The 16729-nt window shown below is 41.3% G+C and overlaps 7 protein-coding genes across 7 annotated transcripts; 3 read left to right on the forward strand and 4 right to left on the reverse strand.

Annotated features, from left to right (window-relative positions):
- Positions 1-1386: 1386 nt before the first annotated feature.
- Positions 1387-1802, reverse strand: BO88DRAFT_163300 (uncharacterized protein). The gene has a single exon (XM_025701610.1). It carries the CDS (start codon positions 1627-1629, stop codon positions 1420-1422), a length of 210 nt encoding a protein of 69 aa, XP_025566309.1. The 5' UTR covers positions 1630-1802; the 3' UTR covers positions 1387-1419.
- An 829-nt stretch (positions 1803-2631) lies between these two features.
- BO88DRAFT_332402 (integrase zinc binding domain-containing protein) lies at positions 2632-4233 on the forward strand (the record flags this gene model as incomplete). Its single annotated transcript, XM_025702723.1, has 5 exons — positions 2632-3104; positions 3162-3284; positions 3352-3406; positions 3468-3607; positions 3780-4233. 5 exons carry the CDS (start codon positions 2632-2634, stop codon positions 4231-4233), a joined length of 1245 nt encoding a protein of 414 aa, XP_025566310.1.
- A 275-nt stretch (positions 4234-4508) lies between these two features.
- BO88DRAFT_401650 (ER lumen protein retaining receptor) lies at positions 4509-6009 on the reverse strand. Its single transcript, XM_025705897.1, has 6 exons — positions 5713-6009; positions 5593-5651; positions 5478-5544; positions 5208-5413; positions 4907-5157; positions 4509-4849 (listed from the first exon to the last, which is right to left on the reverse strand). The coding sequence occupies exons 1-6, from the start codon at positions 5732-5734 to the stop codon at positions 4813-4815; spliced, it is 642 nt and encodes a 213-aa protein (XP_025566311.1). The 5' UTR covers positions 5735-6009; the 3' UTR covers positions 4509-4812.
- Positions 6010-6079: 70 nt separating this feature from the next.
- On the reverse strand, positions 6080-8186 carry BO88DRAFT_381129 (uncharacterized protein). The gene is made up of 2 exons (XM_025704563.1): positions 8071-8186; positions 6080-8015 (listed from the first exon to the last, which is right to left on the reverse strand). Exons 1-2 carry the CDS (start codon positions 8091-8093, stop codon positions 6437-6439), a joined length of 1602 nt encoding a protein of 533 aa, XP_025566312.1. The 5' UTR covers positions 8094-8186; the 3' UTR covers positions 6080-6436.
- A 455-nt stretch (positions 8187-8641) lies between these two features.
- Positions 8642-9821, reverse strand: BO88DRAFT_358214 (ribonuclease III; the record flags this gene model as incomplete). Its single annotated transcript, XM_025703784.1, has 2 exons — positions 8642-9701; positions 9750-9821. 2 exons carry the CDS (start codon positions 9819-9821, stop codon positions 8694-8696), a joined length of 1080 nt encoding a protein of 359 aa, XP_025566313.1. The 3' UTR covers positions 8642-8693.
- A 153-nt stretch (positions 9822-9974) lies between these two features.
- BO88DRAFT_381134 (mitochondrial 37S ribosomal protein mS33) lies at positions 9975-10735 on the forward strand (the record flags this gene model as incomplete). Its single annotated transcript, XM_025704564.1, has 4 exons — positions 9975-10013; positions 10101-10309; positions 10362-10411; positions 10468-10735. 4 exons carry the CDS (start codon positions 9975-9977, stop codon positions 10494-10496), a joined length of 327 nt encoding a protein of 108 aa, XP_025566314.1. The 3' UTR covers positions 10497-10735.
- Positions 10736-10980: 245 nt separating this feature from the next.
- Positions 10981-13332, forward strand: BO88DRAFT_381138 (U2 snRNP complex subunit CUS1). The gene is made up of 2 exons (XM_025704565.1): positions 10981-11209; positions 11267-13332. Exons 1-2 carry the CDS (start codon positions 11162-11164, stop codon positions 12863-12865), a joined length of 1647 nt encoding a protein of 548 aa, XP_025566315.1. The 5' UTR covers positions 10981-11161; the 3' UTR covers positions 12866-13332.
- The last annotated feature ends 3397 nt before the right edge of the window (positions 13333-16729 follow it).

The following is a 16729-nucleotide window of genomic DNA, read 5'->3' on the forward strand; positions in this document are numbered from 1 at the left end:
GATGTTGCTCATGTGACTACTACTAGTAGACATGTTTGATTGACGCCATGTATCGACTTCTTACTGTTCGGGCTTCTCTCTTCAACGGCACGGTGATCACAGTACACACCTCTGTGTGTTAGACAGCGATGATACCTGCCTATTCACCTGCCTCCAACGGTTTTCTGTTAATCTCCCCCTCCCATTTTTCCTTTTTCATCAATCCTTCTGTACTTTTACCTCCCCGCTAAGATAGTCCCTGCTGAGATAGTATTTGCAGGTAGGCGACCTACATCAGTTCAATTTGGTTTGTCCACAAGATTCCAAAAGTAGTTAGGTATGTGTCCCAGGTTGGACCTAGTCACGCTCACCGATTATACACCCATTGGCCACTGGTGGACTGAAGTTTGAACGACAATCGTGGTTATTGCAAGCCCCAAAGACATTCGCCTCTAAATAACTTTCTTTGGAGCTTGGGTGCTAGTTTGTTGTCTTTTCCGACCCGCTTTTATTCTCTTGTCTGCCTTTGCTATTGTTCAGCTTCTAGCAATCAGTTTCTCAGAAACAACCTGGGGATGAATTATGTAAAGAGGTGATGTCCTCCAGTTAGTCAGGCTCCTGCATACCTACACTGTTTTACTTATAAGCGCCCGAAATCTGGGCATCGCCCATTCGGCGTATCATGTCTCAAAAGGAGTTTCGGTGTTAAGCAGTTAGTCGCCAGCTCATACATACATTAACACGCCTACAAGGGGGTAGGCACTTACCCAGGTATCTACCTATCCTCGTATCTGGCGGTTACTCAACAAGAAAAAGAAAAGAAGGAAAATTTGCAGGGCGAAGAACCAGCTAAATGGTTTCAAGAATGCCAAGTGTCACCCAATCGAGTGCCGGCGATGTCGACGATGCTGGCGGCGCCAGCAGCGACGATGTTATTGATGACGTTGTCCTCATTATCCGCGACAATTCAGAGAGGTACCTGGAAGGCAGCCAATTAGCCTAGGAAAGAGGTTTGGGGCCTAACCTGAGAAGGACCAGCACAGCCACTTTGCGATATTCTCTACCTCATGGCCATGTCTACTTTGGACAACATCTGTGACGTCGTCTATCATGATGTTCAGGCAATGCATCAGTTATGTTTGCACATGAAACCAGGAGTCGGTTACTGAGATACCATTCAATTCCTTGTCTCCATAAACCAGGTGCAGCATCAGTACATCCATTTTCGTCCTACATGTGGTTGCGTACTGCAGGAGTTGTCCCATCTGCTCCATTGGCTGTAATATGGCTGGCTCATACGGTAGCTCGTCATTTGAGGCCAGGACCGTGTATGGAAGAAGAAGTACTAACGAGGGGCACATTGTTTTTCACTTAGGTTGAGGTCCCCAGCTACGGGCAAGATATCCCTGTTCGAACTCTGGAGCTCTACTTATGCTGATCTTATGCTGACATCAAACTGACGCCTTGTCTGACGCAGATACAAGCCTGTTCAGTCTGCCGAACGGTATACTCAAGAGAGGCAACTGATCTCTCGTTGCTGGTATCTGCCGGTTTGTAGCTATCATTATCACTTGAATTATTCTCACTCACTCTCGTTCTATTTTTATTTCTTTTCATTTCGGTCATTATTTTACTCATTCCTTTCTTCATTCTGGGCAACCTGGCCAGGCCTCTCAATTACCTCGGACATCAATAGAAATTCGTCTTCTCTTCTCCTGCCTGGACGCAATTCGTGATTAATTATTGTCATTTACCCAACTGATATTTCGGCGTTCCTTCTTTTCTTTTTATTATCGCTTTGTGTCTCAGAATTTTCGTCTTTTTTTTTCCGAAAATTTCTAATTTCCAATTTTCTTTTTCTCTTTTCATACCCCTCACCTTTGCGTTATGATGCCTGATCCCTGTCGGTTCCACAGCTGTTAGCCACTGCTTTTCTTCTCGTTCCTCTTATCTAATCTTCTCCTTCCCTAATCTTGCAGTGGAGCTGTTCTCGTGGATGAATCCAAAATACCCCATTACCATTTCTCCCATGCTCCCTTACATTTATATTTTGTACTGCAGCTCGCTTCCTCTATCCTGGCCGCCCTCTGTGCATATGCAGAGTACACATGCCTGGAGAAAGAAGCAATATACAAAGTTCAAGGATTATTTGGTCTTTCTTAGTTGCGGCAAGGTTGCAGAATGGTTAACCTTGCACCCCTGTCAAATACTATGCCTTGGTCTTATGCATATCGTACCAGCGCATCCTATACGGACCGTACTGAGGCTTCCTGGAGGGTCTGGTCAAAGCTCTGTCTGCTTCGCCTTTTAACTGCCACTTTGTACCCACTTTTGCTTGACATATTTGGCCCTACTTTTTTACAGTTGTCAGGTCACAGTAGTCTGCCAGGCTATCGAAATTCCCCAGCATCTTCCCTCTCTGTCTTGATTAGTCCTCCCTTTTCCCTTAACCCTAATTCGGAGCAACAAGATTCCTTTACCTAGTCTCTCACGTTAAGATCGGTACGATTGCAAGGGTAGCACTTCACTTCCCAAGACGACTCATTAGGAGCCCAGTCATACGGTCCGTCTCCAAGTGTAACTGCAATCCAAGTTTTTCCCGTCTGAAGAATTCATAAGCGTCTCTCTGGGATTTTGGCAGACCTGTTCAGCATGAGTGGTTACCCAAGGCGCAATAATCACGATGGCTCTGATAGCTACATCGTGAACCACCAGCTTGCCTTACCTGTTCCATACAGTCACGGGGACAGTCACGACTTCGGGGTAAATGATACAGGATCATATCCTTTCCAGCAGCAACCATTCAGTACTTATGCGTCACATTTTGGTTCACCCTATAGTCATTCTGGCATCACATCCAGCACCCACCATCTGTCACCACATCATTCACCGGGACATTCGGTCCCGTCAACTCCTGATCATGTACCTCTTCAACATCATATCCAGTATATGCCTCAGTCACGTTACCTCCAGTCACCAGGGTTTCTCCCACTTCGTGATGCATTCAGTGAAGCAGATATTGAAAGCCAGGATTCGCAGAATGAGAGTTCTATGCTATCAGAGCCAGTCATCCCTCCACTGGATGGCTTTCCTAATGTAAGGGAGTTTGATCAGTTGATGAAAAGGTGGGATGAACCCCGTTTACTTTAAACTCACATTATGCATGCTCAAATATTTGACAGCTATGTCGACGACCTTTCCGTCAAAAAGCAGGATAAGGCCTTGATCCACGCCAAAAGAGCACGGAACATCAAGACTGTGCTGATGGACCCCAAAGACACGGCTGTGGAATCAGCCCAATTCCGGTAATTCACCCCATTGCAAGTGATATAGGCCCAACTTCACTTGAGGCTAAAGTTTACGTTGATCTAGATTCTGGGTAAAGAAAATGTTCAAGCTCCAAACAGTCGGCACCGGCACATCAGATGTTCGTCTACAATCCAAACTATCTAGGGCCTTTGGTGCTAACCTTGGGTGTGATTTTCAAGTGCACGAAAATGATTTGCCATGAGGGGAAACCAGTGGCTATTCGAGAGAAACTCTTCAAAATACTCACCAGAGCACATCAACAATGCCAACATGGAGGCAGAGACAAAACATCGGCTCGCGTTAGACAAATCTACTCATGGTAAGCTCGCTTTCCCAACTCAATCCTCAATCCCGGTGAGATCAGAGAAACCACATCTTTCCCTACTTCAACTTTTCATATATTTGAGATGTTCTTCTTCCCCCTGCATTCTCTCCTCTTGTTCATTCTCTCTACTCATTCTCAGCAAGCCCTAGGTTAACCATCAGTCCAGGGTTCCAAAGGAGCTTATTTCACGCTTTGTCAAGATATGTCCGACCTGCCAAGTGCGTCGAGGAGGTCCGCGCTTGACACCTCCTAGTTCAAGGAGAAGCTCACCTCGCCTAGAGGTACTATCCCGTTCACCAAAGCTACCATCACCGCCTATGTCTCGACGTGATTCAACTTTGAATGGACAGCTTGTCCTGGAGAGACCGCAGTCGGACTACTTTACCCAACTTAGCAGCCATGGCACTTGGTTAGACAGCCAACGATCTCTGCAGGAGAGGCAAGCCATCAGTGCAGGTCATGTACGATCCTTCAATGGGGGAACGATAGGCCATCTGCCAGGTACACTCCCAGGCGCCCTAGATTCGTTTCATGGAGATATGCCGGTATCGTCATCCCAAGTTAGCTACAATGCGGGCTACCCTTCTACGCACGGGCCGTCCAGCCATAGGGACTACTAGAGAGTGGGTAAACCACAATTTCTGTTGTATGAACAAGTGGGCTAAGCCATGCATCTGAAAACTTCATATGGGATGGTGGTATAGCACGTCTCGACTGTCTCCTGATCGCCACCTACACAATCATTAATACGAGCTTTCTTAGTCTTCATAGCACTGTCCATCATTTTCTTACTTCCCAATGAATATTTCAATCAAATCTGAAACGCGCACCATAGGTATCTAAAGCTGGGGATTCGTCATCGCTACATTCACTCAACATCAATGTCACCATGGTTGTCTGTGAGAGTATGGAAAATGCATTGTTTTGGGCTAAATCGACCTCCCGACTATGATTATTAGAATGCTAGATGACTTGTCCTCTTCGCATGGGTCGGGTAAGCCTAAAGCGCGTACCGACCAAGATTAGTTGCGTGAATATTTGCTACTTCATGAGAGTACCTGTCGCTGGACAACAGTTAACATTCAATGATAGCTAGACTTATATTTCCCTCCAACTTTCCGCGGAATTGCACAGTTGACCATCCTCCTCGGAACTCGCAATACCGTTTATGACGAAACCAGTCACCATGTACGCCGAACTTAAACAGGCAATGAGAACTTCTTGCCCTTCATAACCCTGTATGACAGTTAGCCTCGCCCCGAGAACTCATAAAAGAGGCCTGTTCGCGCTCACTTGGTGTAGTAGATATAAAAGAAATCCGAATATAATAGTGTCTGGACGATACCAGCCACGACAGGGATGGGTTGAAAGTGACTCTCTGCAAAATAGCGATAGATCCAATTAGGGATGTAAAGGGCGCGATACAATCCCAAAGCGAAAAGATAATGTGTCGTTATGGTGTCTGCCTCCCCAGTGCGCTGAAGCATGAAAAGCTGGGGCAAGATAGCCACGGACTCGAGCCATATAGAGAACGTCCAGAGAATCTAGTAAGGTCAGATAAAGTGTGACAGAAAAATCCTTCCAGGGAAAATACCTCTGAGACGCTATAATCATGCGGGAAAAGGAGAGCCAATAGTGCACTGAACCCTAGGAGATACTGCACTTTGAAGGTATCGGTATTGGGGTCATGCGTTGGTTTGTAGTCGTTCAGCATGAGGTAAATGATATAAGCTGACGAGCCGATGAACAAGATTTTGAAAGTCGTGTTGTAAAAGGAGTCCGTGAAAGCCCAGAACAAATCTGCAACAGAAGTCCGTCAGAGAGTTACGCCTATATAATTGATTGCTGAGGCTCCGAAGCTTACCAAGATAACGCGTTACAAAAACCATCAAATATAGCGCCTGGGATTTAAATGAAAGTCCTGAACAACTCTATACCCAGTTAGCAAAGGTTAAGAAACAATTGTGATGACAACATACACTTGAAGACTTCATCTTCTGCAATAGTATGAAAATGGACGCGAGGTGGGAAAAGTCGGCTTGATTGTATTAATTAGCAAGGTGCGTCAATTCCACTGAGAGCGAACGGACAAGACTCACCTAATAACCTGAAGATATTCATGATGGCGAATTAAGTCAAATCACCTTAACCTCAGGTACCTAATGCAGATTATCAAATGCTTGTTCAGTCCAATAGAGGGGTATCAATAAAGATCGGCCATGGGAGTGCTTATGAAGAAGCTAGACCTCCTATGTTGTATGCAATTGTTCTGCTAGCAGTACTGAAATATGCCTAGATGTTGACACGAAGCCTCAAGTGTATGCGCCACAGGGAGCGCCCCACATCATGTGTGATGCCGTAATACAAATATAGCCAGCCACCAACAGGGACAGCGGGCAGGGTCCACGGTACCTGGCTACCTGCAGCAGCAGCTAACTACTTTTATCTTGATCTGTCTTAGCTAACCGAACACCTGCCCCATGTGAATCAATGCTAACTATATCAAGTAAGACAGTTCGCACTACCTATACCTAATACTTATTCTTGGGAAGGGCCAAGAAAAAGGGAGAACCGGACATAAGAAAGAAAATCATTACGCTTATGGATATATAGTAAAAACTGTACATATTGAGCAACCATTATTCATTGGTGCATTTCTTGTTAAATGTGCTCCATAACTGTCAGAAAGCTTCAAATTTGTAAATTGTCCTGTGAGATGAGGTGTTGTGTGCGAAAACGGAAGAAATTATACCATTCCTACTTGTTCTGCTATTCGAGACTGCAATGGCTGGCATGTCAATGATAATGTGCCTTGACCTAATCTCAGAACATCGCACCAGCATGGACGCCTTCACCATCAGCTATTCGCTGTAAATGTCCTTCTGCCAGTTCACTCTTCAATGCACAAATAGAACTTTCCCTGTCAAGCCTGTCCCAATCTCGAATCCCAGCTCGCCTCAGCTTCTGACTGTCCGCGATTTGTTCGAAAAGTCTGTCTTTGTCTGCTTCCAGTTGAGACAGGCGCTTTTCCAGGGCAATGTCAAGTGCGGTTGGGATGATTTTTCCTTCGGGTATAATTTGGCGAAGGCCGGCAAGGTGACTAAGATGTCTCGGGAAACGAGGGGGATAGGAAGGTCCGGTAACGCTACCTTGTCTGCTGGGATGGGGGCGGGGCAGCTCGACGCCGGGACCTGTTGACATAATACTACTGCGCGGACCAGTCGGTGGGGAACCGTGGAGTCCGGTAGACGCAGGCCCACGACGGACTGGAGAGGCTGCCCAGGACGACGACTCCTTGAAACTTGGACCGCCGCGTGGCCGAGTTGGAGCTGATAGCAACGAAATATTTGACCCACGATTCTGCAACATTACTTTAGACCCATGCGATGGGCCAGATGGTGGTGTTTGACCTTGTAACACATGGCTGTATGCCTTCGGCTGTACTGGGACGTTGCGAGATTGGTATGTATCTGGTTGGCCAGGAGGTAATCGAGGGGCTTCAGGTACTCGTTGTTGGGCCCTGACGCTTCCAAAACCCTGCCCATTGCCCATAGGTCGCTCAGGTGCTGGGGATCTATGCCTCGGTTCCTCGGGTGCGGGCTTGCGACTGACCGAACAGGCTCGCTCTTCTCGAGAGGATGACTGATCTGAAGTCCTTGAAAGACATCTAGGAGGGTTTGGATGAGTGGGCGACCGGCTTGGGGCATTAGATGAATTCAAATTGGGTCTTTCGGTGAAAGGAGACGATCGTCTTGAATTCGGAAGTGAGCCAGATGCGGAGGTACGCATAGGTGATGCGCCCTTAGGGGATACTGATCGCCGCTTCTTGTTAATTGGAATGTCCAGGTGGCGTTCCCTGCGTCCTCCATGGAAAGGGCTTCTGGATCTATGTGGAGGTGGTGGACGGTTGCCACTATCACGGAATGGAATGTCAGGCTTTGTATATATGTCGCCAGGAGGTTGATTCCGCTCTCGCCTTGAGAATCTGTAGTCATGACTTCGCGGCGAAATATCTCGGGGGCGTTTGTGGTTACTTCGACTCCATGAGATATCACGCTGGCGGCTCTCGCCATACGGAGACCTTGAGCGCCACGAGGCCTGGTGAGGCGACCGATTTCGCACGTCACCTCGCCTGGGCGAGAACCGCCTCGGCGATGGACACGGTTTTGAAAAGGCGCCCATTCCAACTTCCCCCCTGTAGAACGATGGACTGCGCGAGAGGCGACGTCTTGGAGCCGGTGGTGAGCGACTACGCACACGGCCGTACGTCCGACCATGTGATGGTACCCATGTATCTGCAACAAGACGAGGAGAGTGAACTCGCGGGGGGGATCTGCTGCGTCGTATATAAGCGCGAGGAGCACCAGGACGGTAACTCTCTCCTCCACGGAGATCATCAAATCTATTCGCGGTCATCTTCTTAGCCACTATCAAGACGAGGGATTGCTCGAACCAACCTTCTACTGCGATCCCAATCCATCTTCTTTTGTATCGTCAAAAGTATGATCCTGCGCACTTCGTAATTAGACTTAGTTAAGGCTGTATGTTCAGTTTCTTATCATTTTGAGATGGAGATTGGTACATGCTGTAGGGAACAGTCCGGATTCCATCAATGTCCAGCGTTGAACGGGTATTCAATATCACGTGCTTTCCAAAAGTCTCGCCACTGGATACGGGTGGAGGTGCTATGCTCCGTAACGCGTGAGACTGTTAGTCTTCATTGTTTATTGTAAGGCGATCACAGACAAAGCCCTGGTGTTTGGTACTTCACAGTGGATTTTCGATCATTACATATGATGCGATATTGTCTACCAGGTTGGCCTTATTGAGCCTATCGCAGCTAAATATATTCTTTGACTATAAGTCAATGTCCACCGTATTGACAGTTTCTCGAAGTTTCAATGTTGTTAAATATTGCATTTTTCGACACCAACATGTAACTTACCGGTGGCCAAGGCAGACTTCGCCCCCTAGAGCGAATTCATGAATCCTATCGGTGTGAGACAGCTATAAAACCAATACCTAATCCAAGTTTAATATAATACTCAGGCTCGCCTAACGACACAGGCTGTGAGATACATTATCTTTGTGCTAGATGTGCTTTCTTAACTTCCATGATCTTTTCGATTAGAGGCTCATTTAACAATGCCTGCTCGGCCGCCTCATTTCCTGCAATTGCTTTATTAGGACCCTGACCAGAGCCAAGGTGCTTATGGTTCCAACCCCAGCCAGTGAGATATACTCCGATAAAATACGTCTGTAACCCCCTGCCGCGCTGAGCAGGGGGCCGTTCATCGATGTAATTAAGTTTAATCCCTTTACCCATAATTTTCTTCGCAAGTGCTTCTTTTGCATGCAAGGAGGACTTCGGCTTTTCAAGCTTCTCAAGCTCCGGAGACCACAACTGTCTTAGCCATTCCTCAGCCACACGATAACCATTGCTTGTATCTGACAGGACAACGGCAGCTACATAAGCCTCAAAGATGTCCGCCTTGGTTTTGAGCCATCTTTTGGGTTGCTTTTGATAGTCTGGAGGTACAGAAACCCTGCTGTCGAGTCCGTACTTAGACGCATAATCAGACAAGGTCTCATTCTTGACAAGTCTCTCGCGAATCTGTGATATTCGACCGGAAGGAATATCCTGGAATGTGTCCCAGATGAGCTTTGTAGAGATAAGTTCTATATATGCATCTCCGAGAACCTCCAGCCGATCATAAGTAGCTCCGATGTTGCTGCTCACACCTGGGTGAGTGAAGACTGCACTCTCAAGCACGTCGTCCAATATCGGAGGTAACGGGGGCAAGCAAGAGTCCATGTTTGCTTCGGATGTCTCTACCGGTAGTGTTGCATCCTGAGAGCATTTGGTAGTAGACGTTATGGCACCTGCTGCGCGCTGTAATGCTGCGTCGAGCTCAGTAGCTGCAGTCAGGACATCGGCGTCGGTATGAAATCTGCGACTCTGAGAAATGCCTTGGCTCTGTATAATATCCTGAAGCAATGTTTTCAGAAGCACAACATTATTCTCTTTGCTTTGCGGGCTGTGCGTGGAGGGGATTGATTCTTTCGCAAGCTGCAAGTCATCATCGTACTTCGATAGTGTCAGTGCAAGCCGGGGCACACGAAAGTATATATTCACCTTTGCTTTCTTTTTTTCGCTATTAGAAGGTGGCGAAAAAACTGATTTTCGTTTCGAAGACATAATGGTCATGGCGTGAAAGATCATAATTCATACATAGAACTAGAGTCAGATGCCAAAGTATGGTCAATGGGTTGTCACGTGATGAGGTTGGTAGTTGTATCTGAACAGAAACTCCGCCATCGCTACCCTAACAGTATCCAACCGAACAACGCCGTGTCGACAATGGCGGCGCCGTACAGCAGACTGCTTGATCTGGTCAAGGTATTTAACAGAGCGCAGCTTAGCTGTGATAGTCCCTTGTCTGGCTTTTTTTTTACCTTCCAGGCTAATCCGTATCACCCCGGCCAGGTCCAATGTCGGATCTTTTCGCTGAACTTCAACCCCGAAAGAGCGCGATTGGGAAACAAGATCCTACGACAGCGCCTGCGTGGCCCGGCGCTGGCAGCATGGTACCCGAGAAAGACGGTCTCATTTCGTGATTTGCAGGACACATACAGCCGCTCAGGTCTAACAATGTTTGATGAGGCTGAGGATGATCGCGAGGAAGCAATTCAAATGTATGTTGCTTGGGAGTCTTTCTTCTAGCATATGCTTATTGACCTGTGATAGTGCGAAGTTACGAGGGAAGGGTCGACCCAAAAAGAAAAGAACGGCAGCAGGTAAGGTTCAGAAGTCAAGAACGGTTTGCGCGCAATTGTTTAACTTATGAACATAGAATCACGATCAGCAAAAAAGAAGAAATAGATATCTCGTGGCAAATGAGGTTGAACTATCAGTTCCATTACAAGGGATTGTCCACCATGCTGTGCATTATGGCCTGAAACCAAGCTGTTGGTTAATCGCTCCCTTTAAGCTTATCCGGTTTGATGTATTTTTTATCAATGTTTGCTCTGCCTTGTTGATTTCATTACCTTCGGGGTCTGTATAGTATAAGATATATAAAATTCGAACATGATGACAATTTGAAGTGTTTTATTTTAGCTAAAAGCAGTTATTGTTAGACCATTGAGTAGATTTAAGAAAGAGCTATTCATAGGTACACTTCGCAATGTCACGTTGCAAGGAAATAGGATCCCCATGACGACCTATTAAGTAGCACTTGGTCGATCGGACGTGAGTAGAAGGGACCAATCAACGGAGGGTGCCGGTGGTGCTGAGATCACATGACTGGTCCAGAATGCCGCTAAATGGGACTCTTATCATAGTGACCTAGATAGTGCAGAGATCCTAGGAGGCTAATAATAACATCTACAACGGAACCCACGATTTTGCACTACTCGTCGTTGCTCTATCTCCTGAGAATACAACCCTTAAGTTGGGCCAATTCCATCTCGGGAAACTTCGGTGCATCTTAAGTTAAGCGCATTGCAAGCACAGGTGTTATTCGAGGTGAAGCATTCGCGAGGAAAATGGGCAAGAACCAGTTGAGGCGAGCTAGGAAAAAGGCTCTTAAACAGGTATTATCTGTGCAACTTTAAGTTGGATAATTACTCACTTTTCGTGTCTATTATAAGGCAACTGAGACGTCCTCGAACACACCCCGTGCGCAGACCCAGGTTGATGAAAACATACCGCCAAGTATCCCCAAGGCTGCTAGTACAGAGCTACAAATCACGGTGTCCCCGGATTCCGCCGATCCACTATGGCAGATGTATAAGGATATTGTCGACAAATTTGAAGAATCTGAAGATGCAAATTCGATTTTGAAGGAGCCTTCAAAACCAGAAATTTACTTTGACGATGATAACGAAATACCAGACGAGGAAGAGAAAGAATCTTCTATATCGAAACGGAAACGAAAAGAATTAAACAAGCTTTCTGTCGCCGAACTGAAAGCGATGGTTCGAAGGCCTGAAATAGTCGAATGGACAGACACATCAGCCCCTGATCCTCGGTTGCTTGTCCATTTAAAAGCACAACGCAATGTTGTCCCCGTGCCTTCGCATTGGTCCTTGAAACGGGAATACCTGTCTTCCAAGAGAGGTATAGAGAAGCCACCATTTGCTCTTCCCAAGTTCATCCAGGAAACCGGGATCTCGGAAATGCGTGATGCTGCCTTGGAAAAACAGGAGCAGGCAACGTTGAAACAGAAGCAGAGGGAGCGAGTTCAGCCGAAAATGGGAAGATTGGACATCGATTATCAAAAACTATACGAGGCATTTTTCCGGTTCCAGACTAAGCCGGAGCTTACGCGGTATGGCGAAGTGTATTATGAGGGCAAAGAATACGAGACCAATCTTAGACACCTCCGGCCGGGGGAGTTGAGTGCTGAGCTGAAAGAAGCGCTTAATATGCCACCTGGTGCCCCTCCTCCTTGGTTAATCAATCAACAACGATACGGCCCCCCCCCTTCGTATCCGGCTCTGAAGATCCCAGGTCTCAATGCCCCTCCGCCTCCTGGCGCTATGTGGGGATATCATCCTGGAGGTTATGGAAAGCCTCCAGTCGATGAGCACAACAGACCTTTGTACGGTGGCGATATATTCGGTGTGCTACAACCCCAGCAATCCGTGCAGCAGGGCGAACCCGTTGAAAAAGATCTTTGGGGAGAATTGCAAGAACCAGACATCTCAGAGGATGAAAGCGAGGAAGAGGAAGAAGCAGACAGTGCGGATGATGATGTTAATGATGTTGATGACCTTGAGGCAGGAGTGCAGACTCCAGGTGGATTAGAAACCCCCAGTGGGTTGGCTTCTGCTGTTCCATCTGAGATGACGGGTCCCGAGAATATTGCTGGTGAGTTCGACGTACGGAAGCACTATCGGGGAACTCAGACCGAGGAGTCGGTGGGCCAAAGAAGCGCTTTCCAAGTCATTCCAGAGAGACAGACGCAAGTGCAGGGATTTTTTGGTGCTGATAGGGCATATGACCTTGGTGCATCCTCGAACACTCTGCCTGTGCTCGGCTCTGATGACAGTGGCAGGAAGCGCAAAAGGCCCGGAGACATTGACGTATCTGTTGATCCGGATGCATTGCACGCGAACGATGGCATTGATCGAGAGGATATAAAAAGGTTATATGAATCCCAGAAAAAACAAAGCAATCCAGGCTGGGATTTTCAGGAGGATCTTAGCGACATGATTGCACATGAGAGCCGAAAGAGGCTGAAATAGGCGGATGAATAAACAGCCATACTTCTTCCTGCTAATATGTCTATTTGGACAGCTACCGGTTCTTTTCCATTGCTATGCTTCGAAGAGGAGTGTCATTCTCATGCGTCAAGGGAGAGGTTACCATACCATCACTTCGGTGTCACTGGTTGATCAGTGGGCTAAATCTTGAACACATATGCTGGCCCTGACACCAACTTATACAATGATATATGTCAAAAGGATCACCTGACGGCGTCTTCCACTCTTCTGTCACTTCTCTATACGTGAAACAGCTGTTAACTAAACAATTTGTATCAATACTTTATCCAAGAATTTCTAGCATGGAAGGACAAAGAATTATGAAACTTTTTAAGTGGCAGGGCAGCTACTACCACAGGTAGGTATGATCCCCACTGTGGAAGGAGATCATGTGATCTTGCACCTAGTCGCCTAGTCACCTTCTCATGTAGTTAGCCTAGTCAGTCTATACACATATAATTGATATTATCATATTATTCTCACATATTATAGTCTTTATATAGTCCTAGTTATGAATTATTGAATGTTTATCTTTCCTAGTATTTTTCTATCATCTAAAAAGTTTTGTATATTAGATATTTTTTATTCAATGATATATCTCTGTAGTAACCTAGCTGGCTTAATATCTAGATATGATTTTCATTGGCCAACTAGATTCTTAATGTATAAGTAGCATGGCAGGATATTTATGATAATATTATCTGGAATTCTATGTAATATCAATATTCTTAACCCTATTTTTGGTTTAAAATTTAGACTAATTACTAGGATCATGTAAAGTTTAAAGGAGATTATATATTATAATAAGAGCTACTTGTCAGAATAGAGAACCTGTTAATTAGACAAGGAATGATTCACTAAATAGTATAGGTTTATATAAAAAGAAGGTAATCTATATTTATATAAAAAATAAACTAACTTTCAAAGGATTGATAATTTAGAACCTTTATTTTATATTTATTGTTGGAACATAATCTCAGTAGTTTACTAAGTAGCCATGGTTATGTGATTCTAAAAGTCTTTATTATAATTACTTCTCTAAGTTATCTAGAAAGGAAGAATTAAGTATTTACTATAACTTCAGTATTAATCTAAAATATTATTTTAACATATTATAAGCCTGGCTTCTTGCTTATGAGGCTAGCCATTAATTATATAAGATTTTATATCCTAGTACATCTAAGATAATTAATCCAGAATATTTTTTTTATATATTTCTATTACTAGAAGAGATAATATACAGCTAGAAATATAAATAAATAAAAAATTTAAGTATTCTCCAGAAGACATACCTGCAGTATTAAATTAATTAAGAAAACATTAAGATTATATTGTTTAATATTTGGAAATATAGTAGATATTATAGAGTCTCAGATTTTAAAATATCAGTAAAAAAAGATTATTTTTATAAAAGAATATTTTTAATACTAAAACTAATATAATTTATTAATTAGTATTTAGTTCTGGCTAACTGTAAGGATCCAAATCCTTATAACCCTCGCGATAATGAGTATCGCGAGGAATACTCATACTGATAGCAGTCCCGTCGCGAGGCTTGGTTAGTGCTTGCCACGTGACCTACAGGCTACCCGCGAATATCTCACCATTCGCGGGCAGAGATAGGATAGTCAGCAACAACATCTTAAGGAGATCAACCCTACGTTTGATATTTGCGAATAAGACATACTCTTCACACTATCTCATTATATTCACCCTTATACTAACCAGCCAGCTAACTAATATTTAAAAAAGAAATTTATAAAATCTGCTAATTTTTATAGATATATTAATAATATCTAGAAAATTATCAAGATAATAATATTAAATTATAGTTATAAGTTACTAAAAAGGATATAAAATAATATTATTTATAAAAATAAAAATAAATATTTAGTTATTAAATAATATATAAAGTTATTTAAAAATATTTATTTTTAATAAAGAATCTAGATATTGGAGTATCCCTATATTATATAATATTATAATTATTTGAATAATTATAACTGGATTTCTTGTACTAGAGTTTTATAATATATATTGATTTATTAAATAATATTATTTAAATTATTATAAAAAAAACTTCCTGATTTACTGCAGAGATATAGTTAAAGTAAGTAATAATAAAATATAAAATAAATTTATTATATCTGTGCAGACTATTGCATATAATTATGAATTTGAAAATAATTATATTAGATTAAAGAAATTGATTGTATTATAAAAAGAATGCTTCCTGTAGAATATACTATATAATTTAAAATTAAATATAATTAAAAAAATATTATCTATTTCACAGACTTATAAATTATAGAATAAGTATTTATAAATATTTAAATTCTAATTTCTGCTCAGAGAATTAGACATTACATATAAATAATATTTAATAACTTAAGAAAACGACCTCTACAGGAGTATTAAATATAATAATAAAATAAAATAAAATCAGGTAATAAAAATTCTTATGTTTCAAATTTCTCTGATCTTATTATTATGAATTTTTTAAATATTTTATTATACTGAATTCATAATATAGATAGCTTATAATATTTGATTTCTAAATATATTTTTCTAAGTAATCTATATTGATTAAAATTTTATGAATTTTATTAATATAGTATTTTAAATAATAGAATTAATATTATTAAATCTGCAGGATATCTGACCTTAATTTTTACAATATATAATTATAATATAAAAATAAGAATTAGAATTTATTATTAACTAGATTTTATTTATAATCTTTTTTTCTAATTAGTTATAAACAGATTTTATTATTTATGTTATTATTAAAAATCTAATTTCACACAGGAATTAAGATAATAATATTATAGATTATTTATAAATATTAGAAATTATATTCTTTATAAAAACAAAAAATCTTGATTTAGTTTTTATAGTAGTAGACTCTTTATCTTTATATTGAAAATATAATTATATAAAATTCTGCTCAATTATTAACTTTGTAAAGATTTGTAAATTAAATTTGATTATAAAGAGGATAAATATCATAAAGTATATTCTATAAAAGAATAATATATCTTATATCTAGAGATTTTATTGAAAAAAAATCTTTAATTTACTATTACTATAGCATACAGATATTTAAGAAATAATTTTATTTAATTATAATAAATTTAATTACTTCCTGCTCATGGTTAATAATACTATATATTTAGTAAAAATAATTATATTTAAATATAAAAAAATATTTTCAATAAACTGATTCATATAGATACAGAATATAAGAATATAGTTAAAGGATATATAATTACTTGATATATAAGAAAAAACTATAAATTTAATTATTTTATAAAATAAGTAATTTATATGAAATAAGAAATTCAGATATTCTAAATGAATGATTTTATTAAATAATACAGAGGTCATGTTAACTAGATAAATCTATAATACTAGATATTAGCTTTTTATTTACCTTTAGTTATTTACTGTATATCTAGCTATATAAATTATAAATTAATTTATTTTTTATTATAGTACTACTTACAAGATCTTAGTATTTCTATATAGATTTCAATATAATTTTCTGGAGTCTGATATTTTTTTCTTAGTTTTCTTTGTATATTTAGATACTATACTTATTAATATATTCTATAAAAATTAAATTATTTTTTAAAAGATAGAATCTCATGTAAAAATTAAATACTTTATAAATGTTAATGAAAAACAGATATATTTATTATATATAAAATTCTCTATTTAATAAAATCAGAAAATTAAGAGATATTGAATTTAATAAAAAAAATATATATGAAAAATTGAAAATAATCAGGAGGATTCTACTAAGATAATTATAAAAATCTTTGATTTTTCAAGCTTTTATTATCT

Source organism: Aspergillus vadensis, assembly GCF_003184925.1.
Source record: "Aspergillus vadensis CBS 113365 unplaced genomic scaffold BO88scaffold_3, whole genome shotgun sequence".
Classification (NCBI taxonomy): domain Eukaryota; kingdom Fungi; phylum Ascomycota; class Eurotiomycetes; order Eurotiales; family Aspergillaceae; genus Aspergillus; species Aspergillus vadensis.